The 14,179-nt window shown below is 30.0% G+C and overlaps 2 protein-coding genes across 2 annotated transcripts; one reads left to right on the forward strand and one right to left on the reverse strand.

Moving 5' to 3' along the window:
- Positions 1–855: 855 nt before the first annotated feature.
- Positions 856–1,395, forward strand: LOC133699367 (transcription repressor OFP6-like). The gene has a single exon (XM_062122602.1). The coding sequence runs from the start codon at positions 856–858 to the stop codon at positions 1,393–1,395; it is 540 nt and encodes a 179-aa protein (XP_061978586.1).
- A 5,936-nt stretch (positions 1,396–7,331) lies between these two features.
- Positions 7,332–8,474, reverse strand: LOC133698726 (probable CCR4-associated factor 1 homolog 11). Its single transcript, XM_062121758.1, has one exon. It carries the CDS (start codon positions 8,259–8,261, stop codon positions 7,428–7,430), a length of 834 nt encoding a protein of 277 aa, XP_061977742.1. The 5' UTR covers positions 8,262–8,474; the 3' UTR covers positions 7,332–7,427.
- Positions 8,475–14,179: the final 5,705 nt, after the last annotated feature.

Here is a 14,179-nt window from a genome sequence, read left to right on the forward strand (position 1 = left end):
GGTACGAAGAGCAATTTATGTTGTCTAGCTAGTGACTGAGTTCATGTGCTGATTTTCTTGTCGTTGCTTTAGTGATAGTTGCTGGACAGTTTTTCAGCTGCTATGGTTGTGCATGGCAGCTGTTTACTTGCAGGGAGGGTAGTTCAAGTTGCTGTTTTCTTTTGTGTTCTTTTTGAAGTCTTATATAGTTGTCTTTATGTGGTTTGTGCTTGGCATCATCTTGTTGGCTTCACTGATCTGCTATGGTGGATCTTGTACATATCTTTAATTCTAGTTTTCACACAAGTATTGTGTTTCTCAACTATCATATAGAGTTAATTAAAATTAATGAAATGATCTATTTATTCATTTTTTTTTATCAAAAATTGTTTTGAGTTACTCATCATGATGAAATGAAAAAATTCATGATAATTTTGGATCATTAATTAGTCTTTATAAAATTCACATATATCATATTCTAGAATTGTTTAAGTTAGATTTTCTGTTTCTCAATTAAGTTATTTCAAAGAATATGATTATTATTATTATATATATAAAAAAGGAAAGAAAATATCATATTTGATTCAAATTAATTACTCGTGAATTTTCTTTGAAGGCATTTTAGAAAATGCCAAAACCCCTTTTCTAAACTCTCATCTATCCCTTTGTTCTTTTAGTTAAGAAGAATGATCTAATAAAACCAACCTCCTCTCTCAACAACTCCTCTTCCTCCCTCTCTCTTTTCTCTTCTCTCTCTAGTCCCCAAATGCTTTAGAGTTTTAATCTTGAAAAGGAGTCTCACCATTAACACCTCCTAGCTAGATCCAGGCCAACTAGTACATTAAACCTTGCAAATTAAGCACAAAAACTCTTTCAATGTCTTCAAAGAAGAAAAATCTCCTTCAATCCATACTCACACCCAATGCAGGCAGTGGCTGTGGCTGTGGCAGGCCAAAACTCTCAGATGTTTACGAGCCAGCACCAAAACCTAAACCCAAAACCTCAATTTCCAAAAAAGATCCGAACCCTAAATATTGTTCCTCTGCAAACTCATGTGATAAGAGTGTAGGCTTCTCATTACCGGACAGTGAAGAAGAAGGCTCCACTTCCACTACTTTCACTTTGAAAAAAGACAACAACACGTCATCAACCCAAAACTCCGAATCCGAAACCGATCCAAAAGCATCCAAAATCATTGACAGCATTGCTGTGGTGAAGGATTCTGATGACCCATTTCAAGATTTCAAGAATTCTATGTCGCAAATGATCTTGGAGAAAAGCATCTACTCTAAAGATGATCTTGAAGAGCTTCTTAACTGCTTCTTGGAGCTGAATTCTCCTTGCCAACATGATGTTATCGTTCAAGCTTTCACTGAGATCTGGAAAGAGATCAGATGTGTGTCACATGAATCCTAGCTGTGCATGGAACCTGTATGTTGGATAGTTTTGATCATGTTTGTTTACAATACTTAATTTGGCAGTGAGATTTTATTTTGGAAAAATTATTTATTTTCTTGACGGTAACATTTTACTTAATTTTTCCTTACTTTTACTGTTGTGATTGTGTATAAATGTACTTACAGAATAGAAAAAATAGTAATGATAATACAGAACCAAACATTAGCAATTATAACTAACTGTGGAGTTTTAATGGCAGTGGTTGGCAATCTGTACGTGTTGCTGTGTTCTTTATACGTTGAAAAACTCTTAGCTTTTTAGCTCTGGGGTTAGCATTTCCCTCACTTTCAAGCTTCTTCTTCTCAGTGACTGTCAGATTGTCCACTTCAGTAGCTCTGTAACAATGGCTATTAAATATTTGAAGGTTAAGTATGACCAAACATAATAACTGTTACCACATGCACTCAATATTAATGTACTTTAATTAGGTTATTATATTCCTCTTCTTTTGTTCTTGAAATTCATAAATTCGAATCACCTGCAGTGTATAATCCCTTTAATTTTTCTTTAGAAAATAAATTAAATCCTTTCTATATTCTATAGAAATGGAATTTCCCAGTGCTACGTCTTGTTTGAAAGAGAAATGAAAGGCATGACTTGCGCCTTATCAGCTAATTATCAATTTAATATTTTTATCAGTCCCTCCTTCTCAAAGCATACGTTTCCCTCTTTAAATATGATCATATTCCCTCCTTCTCAAAATACACACACACGCTTTTCATTAATATATATATATATATATATATATATATATATATATATATATATATATATATATATATAACATCATAAAATTTCTCGTTAGTTTATCCTCAATTTTGCATAAATAATAATGGTAACAAAATTTCTCAATTTGATAGTTGGGACTCGAGAGCTATATAAGGTTTTGATTGACATAATTTTTAAAAATTAATTTCAGTTATTTTTTTTAATTTTTCACTCATAAATTAAAGTCATAAATACATTTGGTTAGAAATATTTTTTAACTTATTGTTTTTATTTAATTGAAGTTCAATTATTTGAACTTTTATCTTATGATTTCTACTAAACTATTCTTTGATTTTTTTATTTTATTAAAAATCTCATTTGGGTCATATTTACTAAATATATTATAATTTAAAGTTATTTTTACTTATTCTTGTCACAAATTATTTATGAAAAACTAGTTCTTAAACTATGACTCAAAATTGAAAATCATTTTTTATAAGGTATGTCAAACAGATTCTAAGGATTTTGACTTCCATAATTCTGCAAAGATAAAATGCCGAATTATATATTTTTTTTTTAAATCTTCTTTTTTTGAAGGTATACGTTCCTTGTATTTGAACCATAGATTGAAAATAAAAGAATATTACGGCTTCTCTAATTCTCAAATCCTGCACAACCCCCTCACAAGACCTTCATTATATATATGCATTTCATTATAAATAACTTATAATTAGTGTATAATTAAATCATTGATTGAACTCGAAATTATTAATTAATGATGGCATTAATAAAATAATTGATAACGTTAAGAAACATGAAGAATCCAATACAGGCATATTGTTTCTCTTGGCTTCAGATGATGTGAACTGCACTTGCACAACGCATGCATCTTCTTCATTTATTTGACAGAATTCGCCATTAAATGTTTGAAGAAAAGAGCCATAAATAAATCAATGGAGTGACACTGAAGGCAGTCCTCCTTGAACAATAACCATTCACCAAAAAAGTCCGTTTCTGATGCTGATTTATGAACTAATTCAAGACCATTCTTTTCGGTCATAGCTTATCATGCACCCCCCGGTACGTTCTATTCAATTATTACTTTTCAGGGATGTGCTTATGCCAAAACATGTTTTTTCTTTTTTTCTTTTTTTTTGAATTTGACCTTAACGTTTTTTTTTTTTTTTGGGAGAAACTAGTTTTTAGAACCGCGCTGCGTGGTAAGTCGGATTAATTTTTTTCTAATGTAACAAATTAATAATAATAAGATTGTAGCAAACTATTTGATATTTTTGTTAAACTTGAGTCAACATGTTATCTTTGATATCTCCCGATCCAAGTTGTTGCCTAGTTCAATTTAAAATTAAATTAACCATGTGAGAGTTGGTATGAGGTAATTTAGTCAACTTGGCTAGTTAAAAAACAACCCAACTGATCAATAAATAAATTATGAGGATGAAATTGATACAAAAAAACCTTCAAACCCAAACTTTTACCCCACTCTAGTTTAAAATTCAATCATGTGGGAGTTTTTTTTACATGATCTAGTTAACTTGGCCAGTCAAAAGACCAGGAGACTGATAAAAGAAGCTTGAGGGGGAAAATGAAAAAAAAAAGATGAAATTAAGTGAAATAAAAAAATCTGTCAACCCGATTCTTTGACTAGCTCGGATTTAGAATTAAACCATGTGAGATTTTTTCTGATATGACCCAATCGACTTAATCAGTTTAAATGTTGTTATTCAAGGATTAAAGCAACTTAACACCTAAGAAGAGAGTAAATTAGGTGTATCACTAAAGTTTATAATTAAGACAAATTACTTAAGTAAATGCAATGACTAACAATATAATTAAAGTGTAAAGTAAATAATTAAGGAAAAGACTTTGCAAACTCGCTTTAATTTAACGTGATTTGAGAAGCTTACATCCACACCTCAAGTACTAAATCGTATTTGAGTATTATTTTTTTTCACTAGACATTCAAGTTTAAGAGTATAATTATCCTTGATGAACCTACACTATACTTTTTACACTACTTGAAGAAATTCATTCTTCAAGATTTTACCCACTTGAAAATATGCTCTCTTCGAGATTTTTTCTTTGATGAAATTGCATAACCAATACCAAGAGTTTTTTTCTAACTCTCAAAGGTTTACACTGATGTTTTGTTTTCACAACAAACTCTCTCAATAAAATGAATTTTATAATTGAAGTTTTAATATCTTCATACTTCACTAGAGACCACTTGTAGGATATGAAAGTGTTTAAATTTAGTGAGAATGAAATTGAATATTTTTTGTGCTAAAATATAAAGGTTTAATAGCACAAATTAGAGTATGATCATGAATTGATAATTCTATAGTAGTTTTACTTTTATAATAGCTTGTATATCATATATGTTTAGATTTTATTGATAATTTTGCAATTAGACATATATATTTTTAAAAAAAACTAGTCGTTTATAATCATTACTATTTCTAGCAACTAAATTGATCAAAGCTAATTAGTCGATCACTTTTTGCAAAATTTTCAAGTGTTCATCACTGATGAATAAACGGTCGATCGATTTATTTAATAACTCCAAACAGTCAATTGGCTCATGCAGAATTCCACATTTAACTTAGATTTTATCTGATTATTATCATTCATTTAATGCATACAAAGTAAAGTGTGTGAGTTCATTTTAATTATACTATCGAGTAAGATATAATGATTTATATTCTTCAATTTTCTCTATTCTTTGACTTCTGAATTATTAAAGTTAGTATTTAAAAGAATTTATTTTCAAAAATCTAATTAATTATCAAATTATATCCTTCTTCGTGATAAAATCCAAACTAAACTATGTTTCAAGTAGTGAGTTTACTAAGTTGATAAATCAAGCTGAACTAGACTAACTTTCATTAAATTTGATATAAAATCTAAATTAAATTAGATCTCAAGATGGGAATTTACTCGAGTTGAATTAAGTTTATTAACAATAATTAATCATATATATATATATATATATATATATATATATATATATATTTGGTAAGTCAACCAAAAAAACTGTATTAATTGAGGTGGATCAACCACTCGTTTTGAAGACAGTACGTACTTTCATCATTATCGATCTGCATTAATTTACAATGTTACTGCTAGCATTCACTTGATTAATTTTAGGTGGATCTTATAATATGAAGACATGAGGAGAACCTATCCTGTTATATACACCCCCCCGAAATCATACTTAGAACACCAAGAGATTAAATAAAATTAATATTTATCATTTCCAATTGAAAAGTAAATAAAAGCTTGTTTTCATGCAAGCTTTAATGCCTAAATATATATTGATGTCGGCATAAAAATAATAATATATTAAAATGAATTATATTTACAAATAATCAGACTTAACTGGACAATAATAAAGTAGCCAGTCTAAAAGACTTTGATATTATAATACAGTTATTTTTTATTTTTTAAATTTATTTTTAATATTTAATATAAAAAAATTAATTTAAAATAAAAAAAATATAAATTTGACAAAAAAGAGCACCGCATGGACAAACAGTGTCAGTTTCCCCATAGGAACACAGCACCGCTACTCTGTTCTTACTATGATTACTGCTATATTTTTTTTACAAGTTGATATATTTAAATTTTGGCATTGCTTATAAAAAGTGAATTTTAATTTTAATTTTAAATTTATAATTTTTTTTCATAAATAATTTATAATAAAAATAGGTTGAAATTAGCTATAAAAGAAAGTGGGTGAGAAGGCTACTTTAGCCCATTCATTTTCTTTTTTACAACATTCTTAAATTATTTGTTTTTTATATATCAAGTTATTAGTACATTTGATAAAAATGACTCAATTTTTTTAAAATGAACATAAATATTTTGAATCAATTTTATAACAAAATTTTGATACGAGTTACAAGTCATTTCTGATTAAATATATTTATGATTTTTTAGTAAAAAAACCCTTAAATAAATTGAAAAAATAATATCAAATAGAAATATAAATATATAACCTATTGTTAGTGTAATAAAGGGGATGAAATCTAACTTAACACTTATCACATCATGGTAGCAGATTAATTTGATTACCACGGCACAAATAATAGACTAATTCAATTCCTAGCAAACATGGCTTATATATTGGAATATGTTTGATATTGTAATAATAATTGTTTTTTAAAATATTTATTATTTTAAAATATATCGAAATAATATTTTTTAATATCTTAAAATTTATTTTTTAACATCAGCATATTAAAATTATGTCAAAATATAAAAAAATAATTAATTTAAAGTAAAGAAATAAATAAAAATATTTTAATTTTTTCAAAAACACATTTAAAATACAAAATCAAAAACACTGCTCGTAGATAGTAACAGGCAGTAAGACAACTGAAAAAATGCAGAGAAAGTAATATGAGAAAATAAGGAAAGGAAAAGAAGGAAAATCATTTTTTTTTTTGTTGTGGTTTAGTTCAAGAGAAGTGAGTGATGAAGTCTTCTTTGTGTGGAAATATTGATTAAAAAAAAGGAGGAAAATAATATTTTAGAGGATAAAAATGAGTAAAATCATTTCAATTTTCTTTTTTCATCCTTTAATTTCCTCCCAACTTGAATGGAAAAGAAAAGTCAACTACTTGTGATGAATCAAAATCCCACTGGTCATTGTTCTAACTCACTGGTCAAAAACACCCTAAATCCCACTAACCATTATCATAACTAGCTAGCTAACTACATAATTTCAGTCAATCCATCCAGACCAAGACTTAAACTGTAGTCAGATCCTAATTTGGGTATTAATCTTAACTATGAATTGCAAGAGAAAAGAAAGGGAAAGCGTGCAAGCAACTAATTATGCTCGATGACTTTGACCAATCAGAAGCATGGGTGCCATGCATGCTCTAGCGAACACAACTGACCTCGTCAAGTCAACCATTTAAAAAATTCAGTAATCTCATATTAAACTTTAAAATATATTAAAATAATATTTTTTTAATTTTTTAAAAATTACTTTTTAATATTAAAACATCAAAACAATCTAGAGATAATAGTAAAGTAATTAATTTTAATAAAATAAATAATTTTTTTAAAAACACTATTTAGAATTTAATTTAATTTCATCAAATCTCGAGATTTCATCCCGCGTCGCCTTAGTTAAAAGGCCACCATAACACATGCTAATATACCATAAAAGAATTTCTTTAATTATTTTTCAAATTTCTTCAACTTAATTTACAATATCCAAATTTAATAAATGAAATAATCCGTGCATGTTTTTATCAACAAAACACCTCTAATCCATACAAAACACCAGCATGTTGCTCCGGTCCATCTTTCACAAAGAACACATCCCTCATCTTTTGAAAAGCGTGCCACGTCAGCAAACTATCCGAACCGGCCTGGTGACATTTCCCAACCTCCCGGTTCACTTCCAGGGTCCGGGCCACCCGGTCCAACCCACCATACAAACTCTTACAGAACCGCATCATGTGCTTGACATCGTAAATGTTATTTCCGAAAAACACCCTCAACAAACTCAAAAATCCCACCAACCCAGACGGCAATTCCCGGCGCGTGAGTATCTTCACCAAGTACCCAAAATCATACGCGCTGTGGAAAGTAACCCAACTCACTGACTCGTTGCAGACAAGCCCAGACGACATCATCAACTCAGCAAACCTCGCCGAGTCAACCCCCTCCTCTCTATTCCTCTCAAAGTCAATCCCTTGTCGCCTCAGCAGCTCAATCGAGTCTGGAGCATGCGAGTCACGCTCCACGTCAAAATCCCTGAAGTTGAACTCCCAGATGAACCGGTTTCCGGTTCCCAGATCAGGCAAGTTTCCCTCCGCATCGGACAGCGTGAGACCCACCTGGATAAGATTCAAAGCATCAACGTTGGACTTAAGGATCTTGTAATGATCCGACGGCTTGAGTTGTCGGAAATAATTCCTGTTGTTCGTGGGGTCTACTGGTGGTCGGAAAACAACCCCAGGAAATTCCGTATCCATGGAGATGTACGGAAACTCATCGATTAAATCACGAATCAGCTCGAATTCCGACTCCAAATTACACGACCACACTTCACGAATTACAATCTCCTTGCTTTCTTCCATTTCTATTTTTTTTTTAATTGCTTGAAAGAGAGAAAAAGAGAGAGAGGAGGACTCTTAAGTGAAATCTTCTTTCTTCTTCTCTGCTGGTCTGCTGGGTATGAAGAGAGTGAGAGGGAGAGGGTGTGGTATATATATTATATGGGAAGAAGGTGGGGGGTGGAGGAGGAGGGAGTTGCTTGGAAAGCGAGGAGGGTTCAGTGCTGCGGTGTGTGTGTAGTGTAATAAAAGTTCAAAGATTCAACGCGTCAGGAGTTTGACTGACTTGGTCCAAATGAGGCCGCTTCCATTATTATTTTATTTATTAATGAATATTCATTTTGATAAATGCCATGAGTTATAAACAAAGCCAGCCATCGTGGATCCACTGCCTTTATCCATTGCTTTAAGCAAGAGCCCGTTCGCTATTAATTAGCTATTTTTCATTTATAAATATACTGAAATAATATATATTTTTTATTTTTTATATAAAACATAAAAAATTTAAAAATCATGAAGTGATTTATATAAAAAAAATTAAAACATAAAATCTATTTTTTAAATAATCTTTATTTTTAATCTTGAAGTGATGTAAAAATTATAGAAAAATCACATGCTTTTAATCAGGCTATTTATAATGGAGTTTGGGTCTTAAAATGTATATTTATACTTGCATTCATGCTAGCTCTTCAGATGATTTCTTTCTATGGTTTGATATCATTTACAATTTTCTCATATTTTTTTATTTTCATATATTTCCAAAGAGAAACTTATAATTTGTTTTAGTTTGAATATTTTATGTAATATATATCGATCCATCATAGGCTCTCACATATTGGTCTAATCTTTGTAAGAAGAGTAAGAAATTCTGATAATTAAAATAAAAAAAATAACCTGTAATTACGATGACAAATCTCTTAAAACACAATCGTTTGAATTCTTTTTTAACAACTAATTACTTTTTATTATTATTTTCCAAACAAAACAATACCAAACAAGATTTATGTAACCTAATACATACATACTTATTATCAAAATTAAACATGAAATGATATAATTAAATAATGACACCCTATTATTTATTTTCTAGAATTTACCTTAATGAAATAAAAAGCTTGATGAAGATATTCTTATTATTTTATGTGGGTCATGAACTTTATATTCTTTTATTTATTTTTAAATAATTTTTAAAAAATAACTAATAAAATATTATTAATTACTTAGGAGAGAACTTTCCTCAGGATACCATGTATTTATGGTGTTTAGAATGTGAATAAAGTGTTTTTTTCATTCATCTTTAATAAGTTCCAAGTGGGTTCACCTGGAGAGTTTGGATTTCGGACCATTTTCAATGTACCAGGTGGGTATTTTAGATTAAGAAAAATACGTCGGCAGTGTTGTCGTCTAATAGGATCAGGTGGGAGCGGAGAGAGAGAGAGACAGGAACAGAGAGGATACGAAGCCAAAATCTCTAGATATTACACGTAGATCGCAATGAAGCAGCCAGCTGCGTCCACTTTCTTCTTCTTGGTGGTTTCTTCCATGGCTTTTGCTGCTTGCCTGGGTTTCTCGGACATTTTCTTGCAAGTGGCTAGTTACTGGTTTCAACATCACCTCTTTGTTTTATAACAACACTCGACTCGGCTTTGACATGGAACTTGCACCGAATTTACAAGGTTATTAATAATTAAAATAATGTCCGTTTCTTTGTAAATTTGCTCTAATTAGACTAATAATGTCCGTTTCTTTGTAAATTTACTCTAATTAGACTATTCTCCTTTTTTTTTTTAATCTTAATTTTTAGAGTATTTATGGACGGGCTTTCACTTCAAAATTAAGTATAATTCTGATTAGATCGCAAAAAGTTCATCCCATTTAATTTAAATAATGCATTTACAAAAATAAAATGTTTTCATCTAATATTTTCATATATATATATATATATATTTGGAATTTTGGACAATCTTAACTTAAAGAGCAAACATCTTAGAATATTAAAATTACTATAAGTTAATGCAGACTCATCATGCACGTGGGATTTGTGATTAAGTTGATGGATATTTTATAATTAGAACAATCTTGATGAAAAAAACAAATTAATTTTCTGCTAAGCAAGTTGCCAATACAAGTGATTAATTAACTAATGACAATAATTAATTAGATGATATAAGATCAGTTGCTTGTCTTATGAAGGACCAAGATGCAGGTTTAATAATAATAATAATAATAATAATAATAATAATAATAAAAAGGGAACCAGAGGGGATGAGAAGCTCAACCTTCACTCTTCTTCCGTGGACAATATATCGTTAATATAAAGGGATTAAATTCTAAACACCTGGTCAAGCTCGTTAACATCGATCTGTAATAGCTCTGAATTTCTCGTGTTTTTTTTTTTAAAAAAATATTTTAATATGTTGCTTGACTTTCAAATATGGTTGCTTTGTGGGTCAAAGTATCTTACCATAAGAACGAAGGACGAATTGTCAATCAGTTGGTGATTAGCTGACTAGATTCCTTTTGGACTAAAATGTATCAAACCTCCCTAATTATGCTGGTTTTGTCCTCGAATTAGAAGATTCAATTATTTGCTACCCTTTTTTTTTTAAAAAAAAAAGAAAATTAAGTCCAATGCCTTCTTAGATATTTTTGGAGCATCTGGTTACATATTTAATTTGTTTTTTAAATACATGCAATAACAATTTATAAATTGTGTGCTTGTAATTCATAACAATTTAGTTCTGAATTCAAATAATCAATCTCAACCCAGGTTGGATGTCAAAAAATAATTAACTCGGAGTTGACTTAGTAGACTTGATCAAGCTCGAGCTGATTTTATTTTTAAAAAATACATTGACTTGAATCAACCACGATTTAATTTTATATTTAATTTATCTTTTTATATTAGGTTTAATAACTATACTCTTAATACATTACTTCTCCACCCACATATAACTATAATCAAAAAAAAAAAAAAAACAGGATGGATCTCATTTTTACGTGATTAAAAGGTTAGATTAACAACAGTCAGATGTAGTTGGGATTGTATTTTACTCCAATAATAGTTTTGGAAGTTTTTACTTTATCAATACACACCGTAATTTTACACCGTGTTCACTAAAAAAATCACCACGGATCTATTGCCCATCATAAATACAAGTTACCCAAAACACGAGCCAGTCCTGTCTGCTAATTTAATTTGTAATGATGATGGTGATTGGTGATACCTGCTGTGGTCGATGCTTTGGGCCTCTGAGAAGTCCTTCTTCACTTCTGCGGTTTGTACAAGGCGTAGCTGGAGGATTACGAGTACTGTACGAAGAAAAGGGGGAAATCTTTTAAATGAAAAGATGCCTGATTTTGTTTTGTGGAATATATACACATAATTCAAACTGGCTAATTTTTTTATGGAATATTTTTTCACAAATATTTTGTGGAAAAATATTTTTGAAAAACACTTTACACCACTATCACGTGTCTGTGGCGTTGCAGCGATCATTCTTTTATATTGGGATAGTTAGGAATGATATGGGTGGAAAAAAAAGAAGAATTCTTGTTCTTTATCAGTAGAAAAAAAAATGAGAGTTTTCATCTAATATTTTGATTATTAGAAACCCTAATTGGTCTAAGAGTTTGAGAAAGAGGATTGATTGTGTAAAGGGAATGCATTAACACCCCCAATACTCCTTATCTATGTAAAAATCACTATAAACAAGTTATTGATGTAAAGAACCACTATATTATTGGTTAATCATGCATGAGAAAGGGTTTTTTTTTTTTCAAAGAAATGGACTAACATTGGTCCAAATCAAGAGTCTAGGACAATGTTCTTTTCAAGAACACAAAAAACATTGCCCAGAAATCAGGAAAAAACCAGCCATGAGACGACTACTGCCAAGCCTAGAAATGAGCATTTTTGGCCTTTACAACATGCTTTTGTTATCTCAAAAAAATCATAATATCATACACAAACATGTTTGAATCTAAAAAACTAAAAAAAAAAACATCAAAACACTAAAATCAAATATGAGATACCAAATCCAAAAACTAACAACCTAAAATAGCCTACATATTCATGCAACATGGATTCAAAATTGATTTTTTAAACCCATTTTGTGCATGAACAGGCTCAACAAGTTAAGGATAAACATCATTGCTTTAACATTAACTTAAACTAAACCAAAGCTAAAACAACATTTATATATCAAAAAGAAAACTTAAACAACAACTTTAATACATTAAAAACATAAAATAAAACTTTAAAACAATTTCATTAAACGAAAATTAAAACAATAAAGAGATGAAGACAACATTACTTGTTGCATTTAAACCTTTTTTTCATGCTTATAAACATATAAACATAACAAAAAAAAATAACAAAAGCAAGTCACAAAGAACTTGCTTTTGGGTTTGCAATGTATACTTAAAACAACTACTCTCTCTTGTTTTTCATTTGGAAAATTTTGCCTCACAGCTTACAAAGCTCAAAAGAACTTTTGTTTTTACTCTCGAATCTCTACCCTTATATTTATTATTGATATTACTCTCATTTTTGTTTTCTTTTTTCTTTTTTTCTTTCCTTTTTTTTTTGTTCAACCTCTTTTTGATCTTGAAGGGAGATATTTATAGGGTTTTTAGAAGGTCTTGAATCCATATCAGACCTATTGATCTTGAGAGGAGTATTGTGAACCCTTGATAAGGACCCATTAAGGAATTTTTGTATGTGAACACACGAAAACCAAATCGTCTTTTGCATGATAGTTGTATTGTTAGGGTTGATGAGTTGTCCACTTTTGAGGCTTCCTCAAAGCAATTCTGACATCATCGTTGTTTAAAACCACCTGAATTTGATAGAAGAGGTGCACACCTTTCATTTTGATTTATTTTTGCTCAATTTGAAGGTTCATAACTTTACATTTATTCGTTCAAAACTACCAACATGATCAGCCTAAAATTTGAAAATTAAGTGATGGTTAATCAAGGATAAGATGTTGTGGACTTCCATGGAAAAATCAGGATATTGTAAAAATCTAATTTCATGGAAATAGGGTCTTAGAGGGGATGTTTTTCTTCCATCTGCAAAAAATCTCTTGCCATTTGGAGGTCTAGAACTCCACAACGAGCTATTGGAAGGTGCAAACCTTATCATTGTGAATTACCAAGAAAAAAGATAAACAGAGGTTGAACGACGCGTTATCTAGGTTAAACCCTATAAATTAGGGATTGTAATTTGGGATTTGGAAAAGTTTCAATTTAATCTCTGTTCTCTCAATTGTGGCACATGCACTCTTAATTAACATAAAAAAAACTTTTTAATTGCATGCAATTTAACTCTTGCTAGATTCAAATAACAACATCAAAGTTTAGCACTATTTTTATTTTGATCCTTAGTTTCTGATTTGTTCAATTGAACCCTCAATTGACCATTAAACTTTTAATTTTCATCAATTTGGCACCTGATTTCATTAATTTCAATCCCTGAAGTCTTGCGCGTCTTATAAGTTGATCCTTGGTTTTAGATTTCTCCAACCAAGTCCCTAATTGCTCATAAAACTTCAATATTTATGCAATTAAACCCCTGATTTATCCAAATTAACTCTTAAAAATTGTGACTCGACCTTCAGACTTTAATTTCTTACAATTAAGCCTAAATTGACTTCAAAAATTAATATTTTTTGCAATTAAGCCCTTAATAAATTCAATTAAACTTTGAAAAATTTCAATTGATTCCTTAAAATAAATTTTCTTTGCTAATAGGAACTTTGTTAGTCGAAATCATTAGATTCATCCTGACAAAGTCTTCTGATGTATCATCTATATCTTTCATGTTTTTTAAAATCTTCCAGGTGAGAAATTGAGCTTTCGAATCATTCATCAATCTATGAGATGGCTCACCCATGTGAGCTTCACTGAAAAGTAGATGTAACTTGGGAAAACGTTGC

The sequence above is a fragment of the Populus nigra genome, chromosome 7 (assembly GCF_951802175.1).
Source record: "Populus nigra chromosome 7, ddPopNigr1.1, whole genome shotgun sequence".
Lineage (NCBI taxonomy): Eukaryota > Viridiplantae > Streptophyta > Magnoliopsida > Malpighiales > Salicaceae > Populus > Populus nigra.

Excerpts from the sequence above, each read along its gene's own strand:
- LOC133699367 (XM_062122602.1), top strand. The coding sequence starts at position 856 with ATGTCTTCAAAGAAGAAAAATCTCCTTCAATCCATACTCACACCCAAT.
- LOC133698726 (XM_062121758.1), bottom strand. The coding sequence starts at position 8,261 with ATGGAAGAAAGCAAGGAGATTGTAATTCGTGAAGTGTGGTCGTGTAAT.